This window comes from Symphalangus syndactylus, chromosome 16, assembly GCF_028878055.3.
Source record: "Symphalangus syndactylus isolate Jambi chromosome 16, NHGRI_mSymSyn1-v2.1_pri, whole genome shotgun sequence".
NCBI classification, from domain to species: domain Eukaryota; kingdom Metazoa; phylum Chordata; class Mammalia; order Primates; family Hylobatidae; genus Symphalangus; species Symphalangus syndactylus.
The window spans coordinates 9,638,643-9,665,990 of NC_072438.2; the positions used below are offsets into that span (position 1 = coordinate 9,638,643).

Genomic DNA, 27,348 nt, shown 5'->3' on the forward strand with positions numbered 1-27,348 from the left:
TCACTGTGTTAGTCAGGATGGTCTCGATCTCCTGACCTCGTGATCCACCCACATCAGCCTCCCAAATTGCTGGGATTATAGGCATGAGCCACCGAGCCCAGCCTGAAATCATATCAAGTTTTTAAATTACAATTTTGTAAATGAGAAATCAATAGCAGAGTGAACATTGAAAATCTTACAAATATGTGTATATTAGACAACATGCTTCCGAACAACTGATGGGTCAAAGAAGAAAAAGAAAAGAAAAATCAAAAAGTATCTTGAGACAAATGAAAATAGAAACAGGACATATCAAAAGTGGAATGTAACCAAAGCAGTTCTAAGACACAATTTTATAGTAATATATTTTTATATTAAAAAAGATCTCAAACACTGTAACTTTAATTCTTAAATAACTTGAAAAAGAGCAATCTCAATGTTAGGATAATAAAGAAAATAGTAAAAAATAGAATAGAAACAAATTAGAGACTTAGAAGACAACAAACACTGGGTGCAGTGGCTCATGCCTGTAATCTCAGCTCTTTGGGAGGCTGAGGTAGGCCAGATCACGAGATCAGGCAATCGAGACCAGCCTGGCCAACATGGTGAAATCAAGTCTCTACTAAAAATACAAAAATTCGCTGGGCGTGGTGGCGGGCACTTGTAATCCCAGCTACTTGGGAGGCTGAGGCAGAAGAATCGCTTGAACCCAGGAGGCGGAGATTGTGGTAAGCCAAGATCGCACCACTGCACTCCAGCCTGAGCCACAGAGTGAGATTCTGTCTCAAAAAAAAAAAAAAAAGAAGAAACAAACAAAAAACAAAAAAGATAAAAGGCAGAGAAGGAATTTACATATAAAAGTGTTCTAAGTCAAATATTTTAAGAAAAGGAAGGAGTAAATACTTTTCCTTTTTTCCAGCTGGAAGATTAAGCCTGTTTCTATTTTACATTTATATTTACAATAAACACATCCAACAATTTTGCCTTGAACTCATGGACATCTGATTTCCAGGAGGGCCTGGATTTAGGCACCTGCAGGGTGACCTGAGGCATACTATGTTCACAGGAAAGTGTTTGTGAGGGAAAAAAAAATGCAGAATAAGAAAAGATGTTATCAAGAACCCAAGAGTGAGGGTCAGTGCACAGTTGCAGAAAGGACTGGTTACTGCTATAGATACTGGCCCAGGCAGGCAGCTCTGACTTATGAATGTGTTTGTGCAGGGAGATAAGATGGTCAGGTGATCCAGAAGCCTAGGCTACTGGAGGAAACAGGTTACTGGTGCAGATTCAAGATCTGAGAGGTAGAAAGAACCCATGAGTCTTCTGGGCACTTATGTGGCCTATTAGTGGAAAACTCTAGAAGCAGAGGTGCTCTCAGCACAATTCTTGAGAATGAAGCTTTGTCACGGGAGAAGTGTGGCCACACCATTGCCTAGGTACATGTCTGTGAATGTGCAGAAATCACTTTATAGCAAAAGGGGTCAGAACTCCTTCCCTTTGAGTCCTCAGTCCCCTCTCACCCCCGGAGGTTACCTAGAATCACAAGACAATTCACAGTGTGACAGCTTCTGTGCAAAATTTTAAACTCTCCATTCTCCGACAGACCCACGGTCTCACTCCAACTAAGGCTGCTGTGATACCTTTATGTGTTTTTGAGACAATGTCTCACTTTGTCACCCAGGCTAGAGTACAGTGGCACAATCTCAGCTCATGCCAGACTTGACCTCCCAGGGTTCAAGCGATCCTTCTGCCTCAGCCCCCAAGTAGCTGGAACTACAGGTGCATGCCACCATGCCCAGCTAATGTTTATCTATTTTTTGGTAGAGATGCAATTTCACCATATTGCCTAGGCGTGGTGCAACCAGGAGCAACTCCCAACTCTATGCTTCTACCTCAGGAGAGAAAGAAATGTGGGGTATGTGTCCACATTTCTGGTTTTTGGGGAACTGTGTGAAGATGAGTTTTATCTCCCCTGACAAAAAGTGCTGAAGGAAATGGTGGTATACTTTAAATTGCAGCAGCTATGTATATTTTGCATTAATGTAAGAAGCAATCCTAAAATTTTATCATAATTAAAGAGACCAGAAGTGCTCAAGAATTGTCAAAAAGAGAAACATCAGAAGCATCATACATCATGACTTTAAAAACTTATGAAGCTAGTTATTGAAATAGTTTATAACTAGATTAAAAAAAGACAATGCCACTGAACAGAATAGAGCATGTAAATAATCCCTTCCATGTATTATCAAATGAAGAGTAATGTACACATCCATATTCATTGTAGCATTATCTACAAAAGTGAAAAAATTTTCTTAATGAAGACAATTTTGAATATACAAATAATTAAATATTATTCAGCTTCTTAAAGCAGAAAAGTTTTTCTATATCCACGAGGATACATTTTTAAGACTTTATTTATGTGGAGGAAGCCAGGCACAAAAAGACAAGTGCTATGTAATTCCACTTATGTAAGACACCTAAAGTAGTTAAATGCTTAGAAACAGACTAAACTGTGACAGGGGTTAACTGGAGAAGAAAATGAGTAATTGTTGTTTAATGGACAACCTGTTAGAATGCAAAACAACTCTTTTTTTAACTTTATTTTAGGATACGGGTATATGTGCAAGTTTGTTATACAGGTAAACTTGTGTCATGAAGGTTTGTTGTACAGATTATTTGTCATCAAGGTATTCAGCCTGGTATGCATTAAAGATTGAATTATACAAATACATCCTTTCAGATCACACGGAATAAAACTAGAAATCAGCCAGGCTCCGTGGTTCACGCCTGTAATCCCAGCACTTTGGGAGGCCAAGGCGGGCGGATCACGAGGTCAGGAGATCGAGACCATCCTGGCTAACATCCTGGTGAAACCATCTCTACTAAAAATACGAAAATTAGCTGGGCGTGGTGGTGCACACCTGTAGTCCCAGCTACTCAGGAGGCTGAGGCAGGAGAATGGTGTGAACCCAGGAAGCGGAGCTTGCAGTGAGACGAGATGGTGCCACTGCACTCCAGCCTGGGTGACAGAGCAAGACTCCGTCTCAAAACAAAACAAGAAATCAAAAGCAGAAGCAAAATTGTCAAATCCAAAAATATGTGAAACTTAACACACTTTTTTTTTTTTAAGACGGAGTTTTGCTCTTGTTGCCCAGGCTGTAGTGCAATGGCGTGATCTCAGCTCGCTGCAGCCTCCGCCCCTTGGGTTGAGGTGATTCTCCTGCCTCAGCCTCCCGAGTGGCTGGGATCAGAGGTGTGTGTCATCACGTCCAGCTAATTTTTGTATTTTTAGTAGAGACGGGGTTTCACCATGTTGACCAGGGTAGTCTCGAACTCCCGACCTCTGGTGATCCACCCGCCTCGGACTCCCAAAGTGTTAGGATTACAGGCATTAGCCATCACACCTGGCCAACACACTCTTGAACATACTCTTCATGATGTCAGGAGATTTAATATTGTTAAGTGACAATACTACCCAGTGATATTCAAATTCAATATAATCCTGATGAAAACACAAATGATACTGTTTGAAAAATATATATGTATTTTTTTGAGATGGAGTCTCGCTCTGTCACCCCAGGCTGGAGTGCAGTGGCAAAATCTTGGCTCACTGCAAGCTCTGCCTCCCGGTTTCATGCCATTCTCCTGTCTCAGCCTCCTGCCTTCAGATATACTTTGGATATTTTGAATAGGTACTCAGAAGTAGAATTACTGGCTCATATAATAACTTCATTTTTAGTTTTTGGAGAAATCTCCATACATTTTTTTCAAGTGGTTACATCACTTCCCCACCAACAGTGCACAAGAGTTTCAATTTCTCTACATTCTTTACAACATTTTTGCTTTATATTGGCCATCCTAATTAATGCACAATAATAACCTTATCGTGGTTTTGCTTACATTATTCTAAAAATTAAATACATATAACAATTATTGAGAAAATTTCTAATCTCTGGAGGAACATTTTCATCTCTTTATTTGTTAATAATGTTATTCTTTGTTGATTTTTTGGAATTGTTTATTCTGAATGTTAACTTTTGTCAAATATGTAATTTTTAATTTTTTTTTGCTTTTGTGCTTCTTAGGTGGGACTCTTACTGTTTATGTTAATGTGCGGAGATAAATTTAATGTAGTCTTATTTTTCTGTGGTTTTAAGTTTGTTGCTCATGTGTCTGATGTTATATGTAAGAAAACATTGCTGAGACCAATGTCATAATCTTTATTCCTATATTTTCTAAAAATTGTAGAGTTATAATTCTTACATTTCAATATTTAACTCACCCAAGATAGTTTTTGTACATGGTTCGGGGGAAGGATCCAACCTCAATTTTTCCCATGTGGATACAGAGTATTCCAACACCATTTATTAAAGAGACTGTCTTTTTCTTATTGTATGGTTATAGCAACCTGTTGAAGATCATTTGAGCATATACATGATGGCTTGTTTTTGAGTTCTCTGTTCTGTTCTATCAGCTATTTGTTTTCCAACAAGTACCTCACTGTTTTTATTTATGTAGCTTTGTATTCTGTTCTAAAACCAAGAAGTGTTGTGCCTCTAGCTTAGCTCTTATTTTCTAAGATTGTTTGGGCCATGATGGTCCTTGAAATTCTATATAAATGTAAGATTTTTTAAAAATATTTTTTCAAAAAGTAGGCTGGGTGCAGTGGCTCATGTCTGTAATCCCAGCACTTTGGGAGGCTGAGGTGGGCAGATCACAAGGTCAGGAGATCAAGACCATCCTGGCTAATATGGTGAAACCCTGTTACATCCATGTAACAGGGTTTTGAAACCCAAAAGCATCCATATTATTGCAACAATATTCACAGTATTAGTTTATCCTCGTATTGCTATAAATACCTGACCCTGGATAACTTATTTTTAAAAAGAGGTTTAATTGGCTCATGGATCTGCAGGCTGTACAGGAGGCATAGCAGCTTCTGTTTCTCAGGAGGCCCCAAAAAGCTTCCAATCATGGCAGGAAGCCAAGCAAGAGTGAGTCATCTCACATGGTAGGGGCAGGAGCAAGAGTGTGGAAGAAGCTGCTCTTAGAAAATGAGATCTCCTTAGTTATTAAAAGAAAACTGCAGAACTCCTCATTGGTTTTCCTTTACCTAATGATTTCTGTGAAGTGGGACTTGCGTAGTAGGAAGAAGGAATTAGACACTCTACCTGCCACCCTGCATGTGTGTGCACTCGCACACATGCTGTCTACATGTAATCCACTTCTTTTACTTTCCTTTGAAACTGGTAAGGTTAAAATAGGGGAGAAATCCTACATGTTGCAATGATACCTTTTTGGAAAATTTAAGAAATCAAACCCTCCAGGCTCTCCATCTTGATTTATGCTTGAATTGTTATGTGCCATATTTGCTTTGAACTCTGATTACCAGAAGTTTACTAAAATGTTGAAGAATTCACTTTCATCTGCTTTCTAGATTTTGTACATCTCAGTTCATAAAGCAAAGCTTGTTGATAGCATAGTTTTCTAAATGCTGCAGATTTGCAGCCATTACCACTACAAAGGATTTTGAATGAGGGATTTTTTTCTTTGTTAAAATAGTTCGTGTTTCTGTAGAAATTTCACTTTTAGATTGAACTGCAATGGATAAGCTATCAAAAAGAAAAAGAAAGAAAATAATATTTCAGGAGTAATCATTCACTATGGCAAAGACAGTACCAAAGGGGATGGTGCTAAACAATTCATGAGAAGCCAACCCTATAATCCAATCACCTCCCATCAGGCCCCACCTACATTAGGGCTTACAATTTGATGTGAGATTTGAATGGGGACACAGATCCAAACCATACTTACAAAAGCCAAAACATCAAAAAACTCAAACATCCTTCAACAGTTGAATAATTTAAAAGGATGTGGCTTACACATACAATGAAAAATTATTTAGACTCATGAAAAATCTCAGATGCTACAATATGGATAAATCTTAAAGCCATTATTTTAAGTGAAATACAACACTAACGAAGTGACAGTGTATGATTCTGAGAGGTGACAGTGTGCTGGCAGTCCTCACAGCCCTCACTTGCTCTCGGCGCCTCCTCTGCCTGGGCTCCCACTTTGGCGGCACTTGAGGAGCCCTTCAGGCCACTGCTGCACTGTGGGAGCCCCTTTCTGGGCTGGCCAAGGCGGGAGCTGGCTCCCTCAGCTTGCAGGGAGGTGTGGAAGGAGAGGCGTGAGCAGGAACCGGGGCTGTGTGCGGCGCTTGCGGGCCGGCTGGAGTTCCAGGTGGGCGTGGGCTTGGTGGGCCCCCCCACTCAGAGCAGCGGGCCAGCACTGCCGGCCCTGGGCAGTTAGGGGCTTAGTACCCAGGCCAGCAGCTGCAGAGAGTGTACTGGGTCCCCCAGCAGTGCCGACCCACCGGCACTGCGCTGGATTTCTCACCAGACCTTAGCTGCCTTCCCGTGGGGCAGGGCTCGGGACCTGCAGCCCACCATGCCTGAGCCTCCCACCCCCTCCATGGGCTCCTGTGCTGCCCGAGCCTCCCCAGCGAGCGCCACCCCCTGCTCCACAGCGCCTAGTCCCATCAACCACCCAAGGGCTGAGGAGTGCGAGCACACGGCGTGACTGGCGGGCAGCTCCACCTGCAGCCCCGGTGTGGGATCCACTGGGTGAAGCCAGCTGGGCTCCTGAGTCTGGTGGAGATGTGGAGAACCTTTATGTCTAGCTCAGGGATTGTAAACACACCAATCAGCACACTGTGTCTAGCTCGAGGTTTATGGATGCACCAATCGACACTCTGTGTCTGGCTGCTCTGGTGGGGCCTTGGAGAACCTTTGTGTCGATACTCTGTATCTAACTGATCTGATGGGGACTGGAGAACCTTTATGTCTAGCTCAGGGATGGTAAACGCACCAATCAGTGCCCTGTCAAAACAGACCACTCGGCTCTACCAATCAGCAGGACGTGGGTGGGGCCAGATAAGCAAATAAAAGCAGGCTGCCCGACCCAGCAGTGGCAACCCGCTTGAGTCCCCTCCCACACTGTGGAAGCTTTGTTCTTTCACTCTTTGCAATAAATCTAGCTACTGCTCACTCTTTGGGTCCACACTGCTTTTATGAGCTGTAACACTCACCGCAAAGGTCTGCAGTTTCACTCCTGAAGCCAGCGAGACCATGAGCCCACCAGGAGGAACGAACAACTCCAGACGCGCCGCCTTAAGAGTTGTAACACTCCCTGCGAAGGTCTGCAGCTTCACTCCTGAAGCCAGTGAGACCACGAACCCACCAGAAGGAAGAAACTCCAAACACATCCGAACATCAGAAGGAACAAACTCCGGACACGCCGCCTTTAAGAACTGTAACACTCAGCGCGAGGGTCCGCGGCTTCATTCTTGAAGTCAGTGACACCAAGAACCCACAAATTCTGGACACAATTCCACTTATATAAGGTATTTTAAGTAGTAAACTCCTAGAAAACGTAAGTAGAAAATTGCTTGCCTATAGTTAGGGTTGTGAAACCTCAGTGGAGTCAAAGATCAAGGGAGGTTATTTGGAAAAAGCAGGTCCTCACCAGGTGGCCAACTCCAGAGCCCATAGACATGGCTACAGACAAGGAAATTATGCACGCAGCTTGGTCTTACTGAGGATTCCAAAACAGTTCTGTAACCTCTCTCAAATTCAATCTCAGCTATAGTCCAGAAGTGGTCCTTCCCATCAAGAGGCCTGCAGGAAGACACAGCCAGCCATGGCCCTGGAGGCAGGCCTGCAGATCCTGGCCTCAGCTGTGGTCCCTGAAGCAGCCCTGTGACTCAGTTCTAGCCATATGTAGTCACAGTCTGTGGCCATTCGTACACATGCAGAGGCTCACAGAAAGACCTGTAAAAACTGTTCCCAGGTAGTCAGCGAAAGCCAAACGCATTCATACACCTGATATTTGGGCCATCATATACAGACAAACTTCAAAACCCTAGCCTACAGCCTGCCATATAGATTAATGTCTTCAAGGAAATCTGATCTTTCCAGGGCCCAGAAAGAATCCATAACTGTCCAAATCTCTGGTAACACAACCATCAAAGGCAGAACGCACAGCAGACCCAGCAGCACCCTTGTGACCCAGCAAACTGTTACCTTCTCTGCAAACCCAGAGGTAATCTCATCAGCCTGGGGACCCAACAAAAGGAGATGTTTACCTGCCAAAAAATAGATTATAGAAACTGTAAATCATTGTTAAATCCTTAAAATATACAGACACAGGGCTGCTTCAGGGACCACAGCTGAGGCTCAGATCTACAAGCATGCCTCCAGGACCACAGCTTCTATCTTAACACGTTACCAAATGTATCAGAACAATTAGGCAAGGAAAAGGAGAACAAAGCTCTCCTGCTTGCAAAAGAAGTAAAAATGTTACTGTTTGTAGATAATATGATCATGCATATATATGAAACATTAGAGTAAACAAAAACTGAACTAATACAGGCACTCATTAAGGTATCAGGATACATAATCAACATACAAATATTTGTGGGTAGTTTCTTGGTTTGTGTTTGTAAGGCAGGGTCTCACTACAAGGCCCAGGCCCATCTCAAACTCCTGTGCTCAAGTGATCCACATGCCTTGGCTTCTGAAAGTGCTGGGATTACAAAAAGGAACCAATATACCTTGCCCAACATACAAATATTTGTTTCATTTCCATAAAGTAACAAAATTTCCAAAAAAAAGAAAAAATTCAATTTGCAATACTATAAAAATAAGAAATTCAAAATAAATTTAACCAATGAAATAAAAAATTTACACACTAAATACAAGATACAAAATCTAGTGTATGACAATAAATTTAGACACTAAATGACAGAAACTGAAGCAGACACAAATAAATAAAACCAGATTCCATTAAGATAACAGATATTGTCAAAGTATATTTTCGAAAGTGATTTGTAGATTCAAATGTGATCCCTATCATAACTGTAGTGGCCTTTTTCACAGTAATAGTAAACACAATTGTAAAATTTAAGTGTAACCTTAAACAATTTTAAATAACCTAAGCCATCTTGAGAAAGAACAAAGCAAGGGGCATCATACTCTCTAATTTTAAACTTTATTTAAAGGTTATAGTAAGCAAAAGAGTATGGTATGTGCATAAATACAGATATTAAAAAAAAAATGGAACAGAATAGCCCAGAAACAAATCCATGCATACAAGGTCAACTAATTTTGGCAAGGGAACCAAGAACATACGATGCAGAAATTACACTCTTGTCAATACGTGGTGCCAGAAAAACTGGATATCTACAAGCTAAAGAATAAAAGTAGATCATTTTCTTACACCATACCCCAAAATTAACTCAAAATGAAACACTTAAATGTAAGATAAAAAACCTTAGAATTCCTGAAGAACATATATGGAAAAGCCCTGTTGATACTGGCCTTGGCAATAACTTTTTTGATATGCCATGAAAAGCACAGCAACAAAAGAAAACACAAGTGGGATTGTATCAAAGTAAACTGCTTCTGCACAGCAAAGGAAAAGAAAACAAAATTTCTAAAAACCCTACAGGATATAAATATTTGCAAGTGATATATCTGACAAAAAATTTGGGAGGCCAAGGTGGGCAGATCACCTGAGGTCAGGAGTTCGAGACCAGCCTGACCAACATGAAGAAAATCCGTCTCTATTAAAAATACAAAATTGCCGGGTGCGGTGGCTCACACTTGTAATCCCAGCACTTTGGGAGGCCGAGGCGGGCGGATCATGAGGTCAGGAGATCGAGGCCATCCTGGCTAACATGGTGAAACCCCATCTCTAGTAAAAAATACAAAAAATTAGCCGGGCATGGTGGCGGGCACCTGTAGTCCCAGCTACTCGGGCGGCTGAGGCAGGAGAATGGCGTGAACCTGGGAGGCGGAGCTTGCAGTGAGCCGAGATTGCGCCACTGCACTCCAGCCTGGGTGACAGAGCAAGACTCCATCTCAAAAAATAAATAAATAAATAAAATAAAAAATAAATAAATAAAAATAAAAATACAAAATTAGCTGGGCATGGTGGGGCATGCCTGTAATCTCAGCTATTTGGGAGGCTGAGGCAGAAGAATCACTTGATCCCGGGAGGCTGAGGTTGCAGTGAGCTGAGATCGCGCCACTGCACTCCAGCCTAGGCAACAAGAGTGAAACTCTGTCTCAAAAAAAAAAAAAAAAAGTTAATATCCATATCCAAAATGTATAAGAAACTTCTACAGTTCAAAGCAAAACAATAATGATGATAAGCCATTCAAAAATAGGCAAAAGGGGCCAGACGCGGTGGCTCAGGCCTGTAATCCCAGCAATTTGGGAGGCCAAGGCAGGGGGATCATGACGTCAGGAGATCGAGACCATCCTGGCTAACACAGTGAAACCCCGTCTCTACTAAAAATACAAAAAATTAGCCGGGCGTGGTGGCGGGCGCATGTAGTCCCAGCTACTCTGGAGGCTGAGGCAGGAGAATGGCGTGAACCTGGGAGGCGGAGCTTGCAGTGAACCGAGATCGGACCACTGCTCTCCAGCCTGGGAGGCAGAGCGAGACTCCGTCTCAAAAAAAAAAAAAAAAAAAATAGGCAAAAGGTTAGTTTTTTTTCCCCCAAAGAAGACATACATACAAGGTAAGTGCTATATGCTCTTGGTGAGATGTAAATTGATAAAGTCATCATAAAAAACAATAAAAAGGCCGGGCGCAGTAGCTCACGCCTGTAATCCCAGCACTTTGGGAGGCTCAGGTGGGTGGATCACAAGCTCAGGAGATCGAGACCATCCTGGCTAACATGGTGAAACCCTGTCTCTACTAAAAATGCAAAAAAAAAAAAAAAAAAAAAATTAGCCGGGCGTGGTGACGGGCGCCTGTAGTCCCAGCTACTCAGGAGGCTGAGGCAGGAGAATGGCATGAACCCAGGTGGCGGAGGTTGCAATGAGCCGAGATCGCGCCACTGCACTCCAGCCTGGGCAACAGAGCGAGACCCCATCTCAAAAAAAAAAAAAAAAAAACAGTAAAAATAAAAATGGAAATATTATATAATCCAGCAATACCACTTCTGGGTACACTACCAAAGGAAATTAAGTTAGCACCTTGAAGAAATATCTTCAGCCCCATGCTCACTGTAGTATATTTACAATAGCCAAAATATGATGCGTGTGTGTGTATATATACACACACACGCATCATATTTTGGCCTAGCTTCCTTCTTGACCTTGGTCCCCTGGCCTGTGTCCTCTCCTTCATTCACTGTCACCTACCTGGGTGTTTGGCTACTGTCTCATGTATCTTCACTTTGTAGGGCTCCTTTCTTTGCTCCAGATAGATAACCAGGTATGGGTTAGAGATAGCAACACCTGTTTTATTTTAAAAAATTAACAAGCTACTGTTAGGGATTCTCCAATTACCTACCTAATACTATACTAAGCAGAAAAGAGAAATTATGGAAGATCCTAGATAATTAATCCAAAAATTGTTTCCTGACAGAATTTTTAGAATATTTAAGTATTTTAAATCTGTGGGTTCTAAGTTCCACTACCAAGTACTACTAAATCATACACACATACACACACACACACACACACACACACAGTAGACTACTATTCAGCCATAAAAGAAAAGGAAATCTAGCCATTTACAACATGGATAGACCTGGAGGAAATGATGCTAAATGAAATCAGCCAAACACAGAGAGACAAAGAAACTGCTTCTTCTCACTTAGACGGGGAACCTGAAAATGTAAACTCAAAAAGCAGAAAGTAGAATGGTGGTTGTTGGTGCCTAAGGGTGGGACCATGAGGAGATGTTGTTCAAAGAGTACAAATTTGTAGTTATAAATTGAGTAAGTCTGAGAAATCTAATGTACAATAGCATTTGATTAGCAAAACAGCATTGTGTTTATAGTTATTAATACTATAATGTATGCTTACAATTTGCTACAACAATAGGCCTTAAGTGTTCTTACTACCAAAAAAATGGTTAGCTATGTGAGGTAATAGATGTGTTGATCAACTTTACTATATTTTACGATAAAATATATGCACATCAAATTATTACAACATATGTGCATATCATTACATTGTAAATATTAAATATAGTTATACTATTTTTATTTATCAGAAAAATCCATATCACACAAACACAGATGTACAGTAAGTACTCAATGTAAAAAACAGGTTCTTGAAAACTGCAACTATAAGGCTGGGCGCGGTGGCTCACGCTTGTAATCCCAGCACTTTGGGAGGCCGAGGCGGGCGGATCACGAGGTCAGGAGATCGAGACCACGGTGAAACCCCGTCTCTACTAAAAATACAAAAAATTAGCCGGGCGTGGTGGTGGGCGCCTGTAGTCCCAGCTACTCAGAGAGGCTGAGGCAGGAGAATGACGTGAACCCGGGAGGCGGAGCTTGCAGTGAGCCGAGATTGCGCCACTGCACTCCAGCCTGGGTGACAGAGCGAGACTCCGTCTCAAAAAAAAAAAAACAAAAAACTGCAACTATAAATGAAGCAATGTTGCTATATACCAAACATAACTCTTGTTCACATCAATTAAACTCTGGTAAAATTAGTTTTTTTTTTTTTTTTTTGAGACAGAGTTTTGCTCACGTGATCTAGACTGGAGTGCAATGGCGCAATCTCAGCTCAATGCAACTCCTGCCTCCCAGATTCAAGTGATTCTCCCGCCTCAGCCTCCCGAGTAGCTGGATTACAGGCACCCCCCACCATGCCCAGCTAACTTTTTGTATTTTTAGCAGAGATGGGGTTTTGCCGTGTTGGCCAGGCTGGTCTCGAATTCCTAACCTCGTGATCCACCCACCTCGGTCTCCCAAAGTGCTGGGATTACAGGTGTGAGCCACTGCACCCAGCACTAAAATTCGCTTTCTAAAATGATACATTGCTTCACTTAGTTTCCAAGAATCTATCAACAATGTTAAGAATTTATTATACACATATATAACTTATTTAGGTGTGTGTGAGAGACACACATTTTTATATAGCTATAGATACATCTCAATGACAGAATCTCAGGCTTCCTACTAAATAAGACAAAAATTATAATAGTTATTAAGAAATAAGGTAATGATTGAGTGCTTAATATTACCAATGTTCTAAGCTGGCTAATGACAGTACATTTAAGAAATCTAGAAGGTGAGTAAACACTTTAATCCAGTGGGAGCCAAACCTTTGAATGAGAGGGCTTTTTTGCTTATCCAAGGTGGTGGATATCACAAAACTTATTCACGAACCTTTTCTTTAAGCTCATCAGCTATCATTAGTTTAATGTATTTTACGTGTGGCTCAAGACAATTCTTCCAGTGTCGCCCAAAGAAGCCAAAACGTTGGAAACCTGTGCTTTAAACTATATTATAATTTGAAAATTTGCACATATAGAGTTTAAATCACAAATCTCTGTTTATACTAAAACAATAACATTCTGAAGTAACATTATATTTTTTCATATTTAGGAAAATGCTTATTGTTCTGATAAAATTGCTGAGTAACAATTTTTGAAGAATTATATTTGCAACCTCTATAGGATTAAAAATCACTAAGCAGAAAAGATGCAACATCTGTCCCTGGTGTTCCTGGGATTTCTGAACCAAATTCCAATATGTCCACTATTCACCTTACACATTTTAGACATGATACAAAAAGAATATTTGAAAAAAATACATTGACATAAAGCTCCTCAATATACACATATTCCTATGTCTCCAAATGCAATGGAAGAGCAGTCAGATTATGCAGCCCCTAATGAATGATAAAGTGGACATTGGCTCTCCCTGTAAACTTGAAGGAAGATCACTAAAGAAAAAAGAGAATTCTTAGAAGATTTAACAGCATGGGACAGAAGATGCCCCTATTCATGAATATGAGAAAAAAATGCAACCTTTTCAGAAATTATTTTCACTGGAGCAGAGCTTCCCAAACTACATTTTAAGGCCTAGCTTCCTTCTTGACCTTGGTCCCCTGGCCTGTGTCCTCTCCTTCATTCACTGTCACCTACCTGGGTGTTTGGCTACTGTCTCAGGTATCTTCACTTTGTAGGGCTCCTTTCTTTGCTCCAGATAGATGACCAGGTCTGGGTTAGAGATAGCAACACCTGTTTTATTTTAAAAAATTAACAAGCTACTGTTAGGGATTCTCCAATTACCTACCTAATACTATACTAAGCAGAAAAGAGAAATTATGGAAGATCCTAGATAATTAATCCAAAAATTGTTTCCTGACAGAATTTTTAGAATATTTAAGTATTTTAAATCTGTGAGTTCTAGGTTCCACTACCAAGTACTACTGAATCAAAATAAGCGGTGCAAATTGTATTTTAAGATGTGGGAAACAATATTTTATGTCATTGAATTTGGAGAATTACCACTAACCTAAAATGGAGGACACAAATTAGCTCGAGAAAAGAGAAGGTTTACGTAAAGATAAAATATCTTAATATTCTTTTTTTACACCAGCAAACTCCCAAGAGTTTCTTGAAGAAAGAAACTGAAATTAATTCACACAAAGCAGAAGCTCCCAAGAGACATTCTACAAAAATAGAAAATAAAACTCTCTGAGGGAGTATTAGGAATTATGTATTGAAGTTATCCTCACCCAGGGAGACCAGGTTCCTGTAGTTCTCCAACATCACATCTCTATACAAACTCTGCTGGGCAGAGTCCAGGCATTTCCACTCTTCTGGAGAGAATTCTATGGCCACATCCCTGAATGTTAAGAGTTCCTGAAAATACAAATGTATCAAGGGACAAAGTTCTTAATTTGACTACAGGTGAAATGTGTTAAGAGAACTAGTTCTGACATGTGACTGACTGGGATTATCTAATAAAACAACTTTCAATGCAGTAATGTTCTCTAAAGTATTCTATAGCTCTGCGGAAAAAGGAAGGCATTCCAACAGTTTCTGTTCCTGCAATAAAAATAATGGGCTACACTGACCTGCCCCTACCAAAACCAAGCAGAGTAGGCCCTGTGACCTCCTGGAACTCACCTCTCATGAAAGTATCTGGAATGCCTCACGCTTGACCTTGGCCTCGCTGTAATATGCGAGGAATTTAATTTAAAAATCAGCAATGTTTCCACCCAGAACAACAGACAGGATCTGTGGGGAGGGCACAGGTGATGATTTATCTTCAAATTGTCCGTGTGATCCTACTGGAAGACTGGGCTGAGAGTCACTTAGCTAAGCACTGCCTCTCAAGCTTCAATGTGCATAACAATTATTTGATATTCTAGGCCTCACTGTAACAAAATTTTGCAGGTTTGAAAAGAGTTCATGAATTAGCTTCTTACAGCAAGTCTTCTGTTAATGCTGATGTTCCTCCACCTAGACACATTATAGTACCACTCGGCTAGAGAAAGCAGGCACAGTATAGAGTCCCCTTACCCCAACACCCTTATCACAACGCAAATACTTTTCATCCCAAGACAAGACCACAAATCATCATCCTGAAGCACAGCATTCTCTGCAGGCCGTTTAAAGTTTACAGAGGCTGGAGACGGTGTCAGTGTCTGAGTAAGTCTGCATTTGAAAAACAACATGTGGTCCAGGCACAGTGGCTCATGCCTATAATTCCAGCACTTTGGGAGGCCGTGGTGGGGGAATCACAACGTCAGGAGTTTGAGATCAGCCTGGCCAATATGGTGAAACCCCGTCTCTACTAAAAATACAAAAATTAACCGGGCATAGTGGCATGCGCCTGTAATCCCAGCTACTCAGGAGGCTGAGGCAGAAGAGTCACTTGAATTCGCGATCTGGAGGTTGCAGTGAGCCGAGATCACGCCACTGCACTCCATCCACCTGGGCGACAGTGAGACTCCATCTCAAAAAAAAAAAAGAAAAAGAAAAGAAAAAGGAAAAAAAAAGAAAAACAACATGTGCGCCTGCATTAATGTGATATTTATGGAGCATGTACTATGTGCTCAGGAGTATGTCACAGAGCACTGTGCTGAGACACTCACATTATGTGTTAATTCTTAGGACATCCTGGGAGGTGGGCACTAAGTGTTCGATACTTCCCAGGATTTAAATACAGGGCCCAGAATTACCATTTCCTTTCTATTTTCCTACAATTGATTTGTTTTTTAAAGGTATAGAATAACCAGTCAATATAAATAGATCACAAAGAAACAAAGGATGTATTAAATGCAATTCAGAGGAATTTATTTTTGTGTTGTATTTAAGATTTGTAAAAAAAACCCCACTGAAACTGCAGGGATGGAGAACAGGTTGCTGGATGAGATGTCTCTAGAAACACTGGTTTTAATTTTATAAAAAAGAATTTAAGGCCCAAAAGTATATTGCTTTTCCCCATTTATCTGCTTTTGTGTTTCAGGAAATTGGGAGCACCAGCTCTGGAGAGGCAGTAGGAGTAGCCACCCCAAACTCTGATCTCCTCTAAGCAGTTCTGAGAGATTTCAGTGCGGGGTCAGACCTGGACAAGGTTCAGCAGAGGGTGGATCTGGGCAGGGTTAGGACAGAGAGTGGGTCCTAGACTTCTGTTCTCTACGCCGCTAAGTTTTTTCAGTTTTGTCTTTTCTAAGCCTGCCCAAGAGAAATTTGATTCCCAGATTTTATGAAATTTTAATCTATTTTAGCCACTTCTCTGTGTCTTTAATAACATACAACAAGGAATTTAACCAAATCCCTTACATTTCTCTAGCGCAATTATATTAGAAGCTAAATATTTATTCTTAGCAAGGTAAAAACAATACTAACAATAACAACTTCTCTTCTGTCAATGAATAGTCATTCAGGTGGTGGCATCAAAACTCACAAAACAATAAAAGAGAAGTAACCCAAATGAAGCCTAAGTGTCCTGTACAGTTTCCGTCTTTGCACTGAACACATGATGCTGAATTCAACCATTTATTCATGTGCTCCAGACTGCAAGTTCCTTGAGGGTAGGGACCATGACTGCTTCACCCCTTTTTCTAATGGACCATATGAAATAGAAGCAATTAGCTTATGGATTAGTTTGAGTCTCCAGGTCTCACTTTTCACCAAAAAAAAAAAAAAAAAACTAGAAAACTGGAGCAACTCTTATTTGGGTACAAACCAAGGAGATTCTGTGAGGGGAGAAACAAACCCTGAATGAGTCATTTCTCTTCCTCTAAAATGGGAGCAGAATTAGACCTTGCTGTCAGACTGACCCCAGTCTGCACAGGACATCCTCAGATGTCTCGAATACAGATGCTGGTGAGTGTCCCCAGTGACCTTGGGCTGATATCCCCATAGTGATCCAGGCAGGAGAGATTCAGGCTCAGTTAGTGGGATGCAAACAGAAAATGAAACAGCCCTGGTGAAGCTGCAGATCCTGGATCCAGACGTGATAGCCCCTGTCCCTGATCAGCTAACTCTGAGGCAAGGGGAAGGACAAAACTACTCTACTCCAGTAACAGTTTACGGGGAGGCATAGTTGTGACTTTGGCTCTGAATATTTTGTGGCCCTGAACTCCCACTGCTAAGGTGCTTTTTTACACTTAACAGATTCTGCCACAGGATTCTTCTGTTCACACCAGAAGCCTCCCACACAACTGTATCAGGTCACTGGACAAGATCTGGAAAACTCAAAGAGCTCCACCTATGTTGACCTCTCATGATACAGAAAATGTCTTCTATGAGTTTTCTGTTATGTCTTCAGCCCAAAGTCTGGTCCTGTTTTGTGAATCCTAGGCAGAGGTCAGCTTTTATGTGCATATTCTAGGTGGGATCAATGTGCCTCAGCATTCTTAGGGGTTACAGCAAGCAGAGTAAAACCAGAGGAAAGATTCTTTCATGGAGGCTCCTTCAACACATTCTAAAGAATATTTTGACCTCAAAGGAAAAACCTGGGGTAAACACAAGTAGAGAGTTTATTTGGGCCAAAACTTGAAGATGCAACACTGGAATATAAAGGTGCCCTGAATATACACTCCAATTAGAGGCAGTTACGAGCATATATACATATATATATATACATGTATATATATATATATATTTTTTTTTTTTAAGAGACAGAGTTTCACTCTTGTTGCCCAGGCTGGAGTCTGGAGTGCAATGGCACGATATCAGCTGACCACAACCTCTGGCGCCTGGATTCAAATGATTCTCCGGCCTCAGCCTCTCAAGTAGCTGGGATTACAGGCATGCGCCACCACGCCGGCTTTTTTTTTTTTTTTAAAGTAGTGATGGGGTTTCACCATGTTGGCCAGTCTGGTCTCAAACTCCGGACCTCAGGTGATCCGCCCGCCTCGGCCTCCCAAAGTGCTAGGATTACAGGCGTGAGCCACTGTGCCCAGCTGACAAGTATATTTTTAAAGGCAAAAAGGAAGGTAGAGAGGGAACTGATAGAAAGTTGTCAGAAATTCTTATTGGCTTATAGAAGTAAGTGGTTAGTGACTGGCTATATACATTAAAATATAAGGTGTGGGTTATAGTGTCAAGTATGAAATTATTAGGTTAATTTATAGCCATTTGTGGCCAGGCATGGTGTCTCATGCCTGTAATCCCAGCACTTTGGGAGGCCGAGGCAGAGGGATCAAGAGGTCAGGAGATCAAGACCATCCTGGCTAACATGGTGAAACCCCATCTCAACTAAAAAATACAAAAAGTTAGCCACGCGTGGTGGTGGGTTAGTCCCAGCTACTCAGGAGGCTGAGACAGGAGAATCACTTGAACTCAGGGGGTGGAGGTTGCAGTGAGGTGAGATCGCACCACTGCACTCCAGCCTGGGCGATAGAGTGAGACTCCATCTCAAAAAAAAAAAAAAAAAAAAAAAGAAAAAATTATAGCCATTCGTGGCAATAGCACACAATTCCAAAAGACAAATAGTTCAAAGAGGGGAACAGTACATGACTGTGGTCTCATTTTAACACATCACTGGGTCTGATCATTAAAATAACTTGTATTTCTCAGATAAAAGTTCTGTCCTTCTCTCAAATCCCAGGACATAAATTCAGAATTTGGAACTGCACATTTAAGACTTGCAGGGCTGGTGAGCTATGCACATTTGTGGGCATTTGGGCAAAGGCAGAAGGGATTTGAAGTTCTCAGGTTTACCCTAGAAGAAAACCTAGGCAATATCATTCAGGACATAGGCACGGGCAAGGAATTCATGTCTAAAACACCAAAAGCAATGGCAACAAAAGCCAAAATCGACAAATGGGATCTTTTTTTTTTTTTTTTTGAGACGGAGTCTTTCTCTGTCCCCCAGGCTGGAGTGCAGTGGCGCAATCTCGGCTCACTGCAAGCTCCGCCTCCCGGGTTCACGCCATTCTCCTGCCTCAGCCTCCCGAGTAGCTGGGATTACAGGCGCCCGCCACCACGCCAGGCTAATTTTTTGTATTTTTAGTAGAGACGGGGTTTCACCGTGGTCTCGATCTCCTGACCTCGTGATCCGCCTGCCCCGGCCTCCCAAAGTGCTGGGATTACAGGCTTGAGCCACCGGGTCCGGCCGACAAATGGGATCTAATTAAACTAAAGAGCTTCTGCACAGCAAAAGAAACTACCATCAGAGTGAACAGGCAACCTACAGAATGGGAGAAAATTTTTGCATCTGCTCATCTGACAAAGGGCTAATATCCAGAATCTACAAAGAATTCAAACAAATTTACAAGAAAAAAAACAACCCCATCAACACGTGGGCGAAGGATATGAACAGACACTTCTCAAAAGACATTTAGGCAGCCAACAGACACATGAAAAAATGCTCATCATCACTGGCCATCAGAGAAATGCAAATCAAAACCACAGTGAGATACCATCTCACACCAGTTAGAATGGTGATCAGTAAAAAGTCAGGAAACAACAGGTGCTGGAGAGGATGTGGAGAAATAGGAACACTTTTACACTGTTGGTGGGACTGTAAACTAGTTCAACCATTGTGGAAGACAGTGTGGCGATTCCTCAGGGATCTAGAACTAGAAATACCATTTGACCCAGCCATCCCATTACTGGGTGTATATCCAAAGGATTATAAATTGTGCTGCTATAAAGACACATGCACAAGTATGTTTATTACGGCACTATTCACAATAGCAAAGACTTGGAACCAACCCAAATGTCCAACAATGACAGACTGGATTAAGAAAATGTGGCACATATACACCATGGAATACTATGCAGCCATAAAAATGATGAGTTCATGTCCTTTGTAGGGACATGGATGAAGCTGGAAACCATCATTCTCAGCAAACTATTGCAAGGACAAAAAACCAAACACCACATGTTCTCACTCATAGGTGGGAATTGAACAATGAGAATACTTGGACACAGGAAGGGGAACATCACACACCAGAGCCTGTTGTGGTGTGGGGGGAGGGAGGAGGGACAGCATTAGGAGATATACCTAATGTAAATGAGTTAATGGGTGCAATACACCAACATAGCACATGTATACATATGTAACAAACCTGCACGTTGTGCACATGTACCCTAGAACTTAACGTATAATAAAATATATATATATATATATATATATATATGAAGTTCTCAGGTTTAATCAATGCACATGTGTGATCCTGATTGGGATTATGGGCCCCATGATCACGGAATCAGTGTCAGATTTGAAGATGCCAGGTACACTGACAAAGGAGGAATAACTGATTGCAGTACTAAAAAGTTATTTTTGTAGAAATCCAGTATAACTGTTATAGAAGCAACTGTAGATAGAAGGAAAGACCATTCTGTTTCCAGATTTGGGGAGCACTTTGCTGCACTTTGTGCACCTTGCCACCAAATTATGGGTTGTGAGTGGAATCCTGAGAAAGGTTTTTCTCTAAAGTGAAGCCTAGAGGGCACTTGTGTATAATGTCTGGTGATTTTGGACAGTGTGAGGAAAAATATAACTAAAAGCAAAATCATCTCCAATCCTAAAAAACTCCACAATAATAGACAAGTAAGAAAATGTTTTGTTACATAATTAAACCAAAATGTGATGTGCATCATAGGCAATCTACTAAGAGACTACAAACACAGAAACTCACCATAATTAATTCTCAAGTAGAAGACATGACAGCACCATTTGTCATATACAGCTTACTGTAATTTCACCTAGTAATCTGAGAACTCATCTGGGTTTTCTAATTGGTAATATTCATAGAAAAAATAAACTTCCAACATTTTCATGACAGGAGGTATATTTGCAATGTGAGGCTAGGTACCTGCTGAAGGCAGCCTCCTAGTCGCCTACAGAAACTGTGGGATAGGGTGCATGTTCTTGCTATTTACATTTCAAAGCAATAGTTTCCAGGTCCTAGATAAAGACAAGTTTGACTCAAAAAAGACAAATGACTTATTTAACTGACAAAAATGACTTACATAAATTTTAAAGAGGCAGAGAAAATACTTTAAAAGTTTTCAAGACAGGTACAGTGGCTCACGCCTGCAATCCCAGCACTTTGGGAGGCCGAGGCGGACAAATTGTAATGCCCAACCTTGTTTTTACTAACCCTGTTTTTAGACTCTCCCTCTTCCTTTAAACACCTAGCCTTGTTTCCACCTGAGTTGACTCTCCCTTAGCTAAGAGCCAGACAGACTCCATCTTGGCTCTTTCACTGGCAGCCCCTTCCTCAAGGACTTAACTCGTGCAAGCTGACTCCCAGCACATCCAAGAATGCAATTAACTGATAAAATACTGTGGCGAGCAATATCCGCAGTTCCCAGGAATTCGTCTGATTGACAACGCCCAAAAGCCCCGCGTCTATCACCTTGTAATAATCTTAAAGCCCCTGCACCTGGAACTGTTTACTTTTCTGTAACCATTTATCCTTTTAACTTTTTGCCTATTTTATTTCTGTAAAATTGTTTTAACTAGACCCCCCTCCCCTTTCTAAACCAAAGTATAAAAGAAAATCTAGTCCCTTCTTCGGGCCGAGAGAACTTTGAGCGTTAGCTGTCTCTTGGCCGCTGGCTAAATAAACGGACTTTTAATTCATCTCGAAGTGTGGTGTTTTCTCTAACTCGCTCAGGTACAACATTATCACCCGAGGTAAGGAGTTCAAGACCAGCCTGGCCAACATGGTGAAACTCCCTCTCTACTAAAATTACAAAAATTAGCCGGGCGTGGTGGCGCAGGCCTGTAATCCAGCTACTCAGAAGGCTGAGGCAGGAGAATTGTTTGAACTCGGGAGGTGGAGGTTGCAGTGAGCCGATATCACGGCACTGCACTCCAGCCTGGGCAACAGAGTGAGACTCCGGTTCAAGAAAACAAAACAAAAAAAGTTTTCCAACTAAATGCTTTAAGAAATGGGAGAAGAGCAAAAATTATTCCCTCATTCTAAAGAGAGACCATTAAGCCGCGTCTAATTTGGGTTTGCTACTACAACAGCCAGGTTTAAAGGCATGGTCTTGAACTCACTAATGTCTGAATTCTCGCAGGCAAGTGAGGGATGGACTTGGGCACACTGTGTGCACAGGAAAGAAGATTTGTGAGGAAGAAAAAAGCAGAAGAGAGAAAGGAGCTAGCAAGAGTCATGGTGGGGGCAGGGCAGGACTGACTAAAGGACTGGTTTGTGCTACAAGTGCCGGTCTAGGCAGGGCTACCATCTGACTGATTCATGTGTCCATAAAGGCAGAAGAGATTAGCATCAGGTGGTCCAGAAGCCTGGGTGGGGGAAGGAAACAGGTTCCTGCTATAGATCCAGTGTCTGGGGTTGAAATGAGCCAGGAGTCTTCCTGGAACTGTGTTCTTGGCAGAACACCCTAGGAGCAAAGCTGTCATGGGCACAATTCCTGAGGGTAGAACCCTGTCCTGGGAGGAGTGTGGCAATGCGAATGCCCAGTGAGCATCCTCGGGAGTGGGTTAGCATTAAGTGGGGACTGGCAGCAGGGTGCAGGGAAGGGATGTTTCTCAGAACTCCTTTCCTCTAAGTTCCCAGTCCCCTCTCTCCCCAGGAGGAGACCTGGAGGAACCCAACAGTGCCCAGCAGGACCGTGCATGTGCAGAACCCAGTCGCGACTCCCGCAGACACCTGGCATCTCCCTCCAGCCCAGGCTCAGCCATGTCTTTCTTCTGACAGAAAACGTGCGGAGTTTGCTCAACACCAGTCAATGCTCCAACCCCAAAGCTGTGTCCAGCAACTCACTGACGACACCACCCAGAATCAGCGCAGACCCCACAAGCTCAGCACTCTTCCCGCAGCTGCCCCCCTGCAGACGCCAGTCCCTGCCTCTGCACACCCGTCTTCACTTCTGAACGCCTGCCTACAAACCAAGGGCACCCACATCCTCCTGAGGTTCAATAATGTGGCAAAACTACTCACAACTCAGTGAAGCGCTGTGCGCGCCCACACTAGCGTATTCTAAAAGATGCCACTCAGGAACAGCCACGCGGAGGAGGCGCACAGGGCAAGGGGACTGGCGGGCAAGTTGGAGCGGGCGGGTGATTTGCTTCGCTTCCTCACACACCTCACAAAAGCCTTCAAGACCCGCCGGCAGCCCCCAAACCCCAGCCATGGCCGGGGCTGTCCCATTAATGAGTCCCCATTTGCTCACATGAACTCTATGTTTTGATGGGGCCTCGATATCATTCCAAACAGCGTAAAGTAGGGAGGGACCCCCAGACCACAGCTCCTCCCAGGCGGGCACCTCGCACGCCGCGCAGGCGTTTTCCCGATGAGCTTCTCCTCACCCCACAGCCTGGGGAAGGTGCGGGGCTGCGGGCGCAGAGCTGCACAAGGAGGGCTGCAGGCTGGGCCAGAGCCGCCTTGCGGGGACCGACATGAACCCGGGTCCCTCGCCGGAGGGGACTGAGGACTGAGGGCTGAGCGGCGGCAGCGGGAACTCCGTTCGCAGACTCGGACCCGCCGCCGCCATTTCCCGCCGGTTCCGATGAGGCCTCCCCAGCTTTGGGACGCCCTGCCCCCCACACTCACCATTTCCCCACTTCAGGGGTGTAGCGGAGTCTCAGCTACGAATCATCCAATACCCGCAGGTCACAGAGCGACGGAGGCTGAGGCTGTGACCGAATCACCGACGCCTCCCTGAGGAGTGAAAGCACGGCGGCGGAGGCCCTAACCGAGCTCACGCTGGAGCCAAAGGCAAAAGCCGCGCCAGATCCCGAAGGCCGCCCCCTCCCCTCCGGCTGCGCACCTGATTGGGCAGTTCTAGTCCAGCTCTGTGATTGGATAAGACACCAAGCTCCCCACCCTCAGAATTTGAGTGACAGAACTTGCCACCACACAGTGCACTTAATGAGGCAAGAGTGACAGACTCGTGCCTCCAGGTATTTTCAGTCAGGGCTTTCTGTGCTAGGCTTGGCTCTGTTGGGGGTTCATTTTTAACCTTCTGGTGTGTAAGGTTACGTCCATTTATAAATTGTGTACGCACGCGCGCACACACACAGACACACACTTGTTCACAAATGGAAACAATATAATGACAATTATTTTAATATTTTAGATTTCATAACCTCTGTGTCCTCTGGTCTTTTGAGTAGGATTTTAAGAGGGAAGCAATCCTTTAAAAAATAAGATGTTAGCTATTTGTGAATTTTCAATTTTTTATTAGCCACATCAAAAATAATAAGAAGAAACAAGTGAAATTATTTATAATTTTAACCTATTGTATCCAAAATATTCTTTCAATATGTGATCAATATATAATTAGAAATAAAGTATATTTCTGATCTAATTCGTCTAAACTCACTGTGTATTTTATGGTTGCAGCACATTTTACCTCAAACCAGCCACATTCCAGGTACCCAGTAGCTACATATGTCCGGTGGCTGCCACACTGAGTGCAGCCATGAGGGCTCTGACCTCAAGAAAGTGAGGGCCTGAACACGTCTTTTCTGCTGGAAGTAAGGCACCAGCCTCTCTACCAACTTTTCTCCTCAGGATGAAGGATGGGTGGGACAGTGCCCCTAGAGAGAACAGGGACTGCAAGCTGAGAGTGTCCACGTGAAGATCACTGTCTCCCCCTTGCTGTTTGGTGCCAGTGTGGTGGTCTTCTCAGTACAGCCAAGTCTGGACTCTCTTCCTATGACCAGGAAGAATAAGACATACAGACACCAGAGAGTGAGTAAAGCAGAGTAGGATTTATTAAGCAATCAATCTGTCCTGGAATCCTGGAATCCTGTCTTTAATGGGTGTATGTATTACTAAGCTATAACTGCATAACAATCCCGAAACATACTAGCTCAGGATTGAGCTGGTTAGAAGTTTAGGCTGGGCTCAGCCGGGCCATTCTTCTGGGCTGAGTTTGGCTCCTTCAGGTGTGAGTGGTCAGCTGCTGGTGAATTAGGTGGCTCTGCTTCTAGGAGTGAGCTGTCTGTAAACTGGCGCACTTTGGCTTTCCTCAGCATGCTATTTTATCCTCCGGAAAGTTAAAATGGGCTTGTTCTCATAGAGATGGAAGAATTCTGAAAAAGATAAGAGAAGCATTTAAGACCTTTGGAACCTGGGCCCCAAACTGGCACCCTGTCATATGCACAGCTTTAGCCTGTGCAAATAAGTCAAGAGATATTCAAGTTCGGGAAACAGAATCTGTTTCTTGATGGGAACAACTATAAAAGCCATTTCCAAGAACATGAATACAATAAGAATTTTTTTTAAATTGCTGTTTTTGCAATCAATTTCATCATGACTTTTCTTGCAGATGTGGCTTATATAACTATCTCACAGCTCCCAAGCAGCTGGCTTGGACTCAGGATCGATGCTTCCCTAACTCTGAAGCCCATGCACCGCCATATACCACACTACTCAGCCAGCTTTTCATGTCCTTCAAGGGGCCGAAGAGTGACACTTCTGAAATAGAAGCAAGATTTTTTTTTTTTTTTTTTTTTTAGAATCTCATCCCATCCACCCTTACTCTTCACCACTGGAAATAATTCACTTCAGGGAATGGTTCTGAAGTCTCTTGGAAAAACTGGAAACAATTTGAGGAAATTGCTGAGCATTGGGTTTAGGAAATTAATGCCCAACATTACATTTTTAGTTTATCATAGGAGAAATTTGAAAACACCTATAATGCACTCAACATAGCACCAAACTCTTTATTTTTTGTATTTGTAGACTATTTATGATTTTTAATATAGACTAAGTCAAATTACTGTTCCTGAAACAACTTTTGCTCTGCAGGCAAGTGACATAGCAGTAGGGCTGCTGACATTTTTTCCTGCTGCAATTTAGCCAACCAGCAGAGTAGGCTTTGAAGGGCCAAGATGTTTTCTAACACCCCACATTTAGGAGCAGCTATAGGGCAAATGCCTAGAGCACACATAGAAATCACACACAACCAATGCATTCCTCACCCTGAATCAATGCTTCTCACCCTTGGAGGCATATTAGCCTGTTGTGCGTGTAGGTGGTGGTATTTAAAGTTCCCAAACCCAAATTTCAAGGGAAAAATTAAGCCAGAATCCCTAGCATAAGACCCAGGCAACAGTCAGTGTGATTTAAAGCTCTCCAGGTGATTACAATATGCAGCCATACTCCCAAATGTCTGCTGTAAACCAACATCTTTCGGAGAACCAGTTGAAAATATTTCTCAAATTAATGTAAAAACTGCTTGCTATTGAGTTGTGCCCTTTCAGTCTTACCTGTATTACCCACATTCTTCCTTTGCAAAACTGACCTCTGCTACTTGTTTTGTTCGTGATTCAAACCAGTTCCACACACACTGAGTGCACACTATGTGCAGCCCACTGTGCTCGGTGAATATTGTTGTGGAGGAAGGACTTTGCTGTAAGAAATTTTGTTCCCCAAAACTAAAACCATGCTACTTACTCAATTGATGTAAAAAATGAAAGACTGAGGGGTACTCCCAAGGGTCAAGACATGTATACAAACCTTGGAATATTAGTATCCATCTCATGATGACTGAGTGTAAATGGTCCACTTTTTTTTTTGATATGGAGTCTCACTCTGTTGCCCCAGGTTGGAGTGCAGTGGACTACACCTGGCCAATGGCCCACTTTCAAACAAAACAATACAAAACATTGCTATTATTCTGAAATATTAAGTTAGTATTAAATATGTAATATTTACTTTTTTTTTTTTTTTTTTTTTTTTTTGAGACAGAGTCTCGCTCTGTCGCCCAGGCTGGAGTGCAGTGGCGCGATCTCGGCTCACTGCAAGCTCCGCCTCCCAGGTTCACGCCATTCTCCTGCCTCAGCCTCCTGAGTAGCTGGGACTACAGGCGCCCGCCACCGCGCCCGGCTAATTTTTTGTATTTTTAGTAGAGACGGGGTTTCACCGTGGTCTCGATCTCCTGACCTCGTGATCCGCCCACCTCGGCCTCCCAAAGTGCTGGGATTACAGGCTTGAGCCACCCGCCCGGCCAATATTTACATTTTTATTGATGTATAACATGCATACAGAAATGCATCCACAATGAAGTATTAATGTAATGCTCAATAATTTATAACAAAGCTAATACATTTGTGTAACTATAGAATAGAACTACCCTTGTTTTTGCCCACAAACC

At 42.6% G+C, this 27,348-nt stretch overlaps 1 protein-coding gene and 1 long non-coding RNA gene across 4 annotated transcripts in view; both read right to left on the reverse strand.

Moving 5' to 3' along the window:
* Positions 1 to 24,014, reverse strand: part of ZNF732 (zinc finger protein 732) — a 36,575-nt gene extending 12,561 nt beyond the window's left edge. Inside the window, exons 1-4 of one of the 2 annotated variants that reach the window (XM_063619639.1) lie at positions 23,796 to 24,014; positions 14,538 to 14,664; positions 13,942 to 14,037; positions 11,196 to 11,291 (exon numbers count right to left, since the gene is read on the reverse strand). In XM_063619639.1, the coding sequence (XP_063475709.1) occupies positions 11,196 to 11,291; positions 13,942 to 14,037; positions 14,538 to 14,664; positions 23,796 to 23,798 (322 nt within the window). In that variant the 5' untranslated portion in view covers positions 23,799 to 24,014. The remainder of the gene's footprint in view (positions 1 to 11,195; positions 11,292 to 13,941; positions 14,038 to 14,537; positions 14,665 to 23,795) is intronic. The other variant, XM_055246488.2, reaches the window with a different exon arrangement.
* A 924-nt stretch (positions 24,015 to 24,938) lies between these two features.
* The window catches only part of LOC129464952 (uncharacterized), a 31,259-nt gene continuing 28,849 nt past the window's right edge, over positions 24,939 to 27,348 (reverse strand). For both annotated transcript variants that reach the window (XR_010116302.1, XR_010116303.1), the window contains exons 2-3: positions 26,712 to 26,835; positions 24,939 to 25,282 (exon numbers count right to left, since the gene is read on the reverse strand). This is a non-coding gene — a long non-coding RNA (uncharacterized lncRNA). The remainder of the gene's footprint in view (positions 25,283 to 26,711; positions 26,836 to 27,348) is intronic.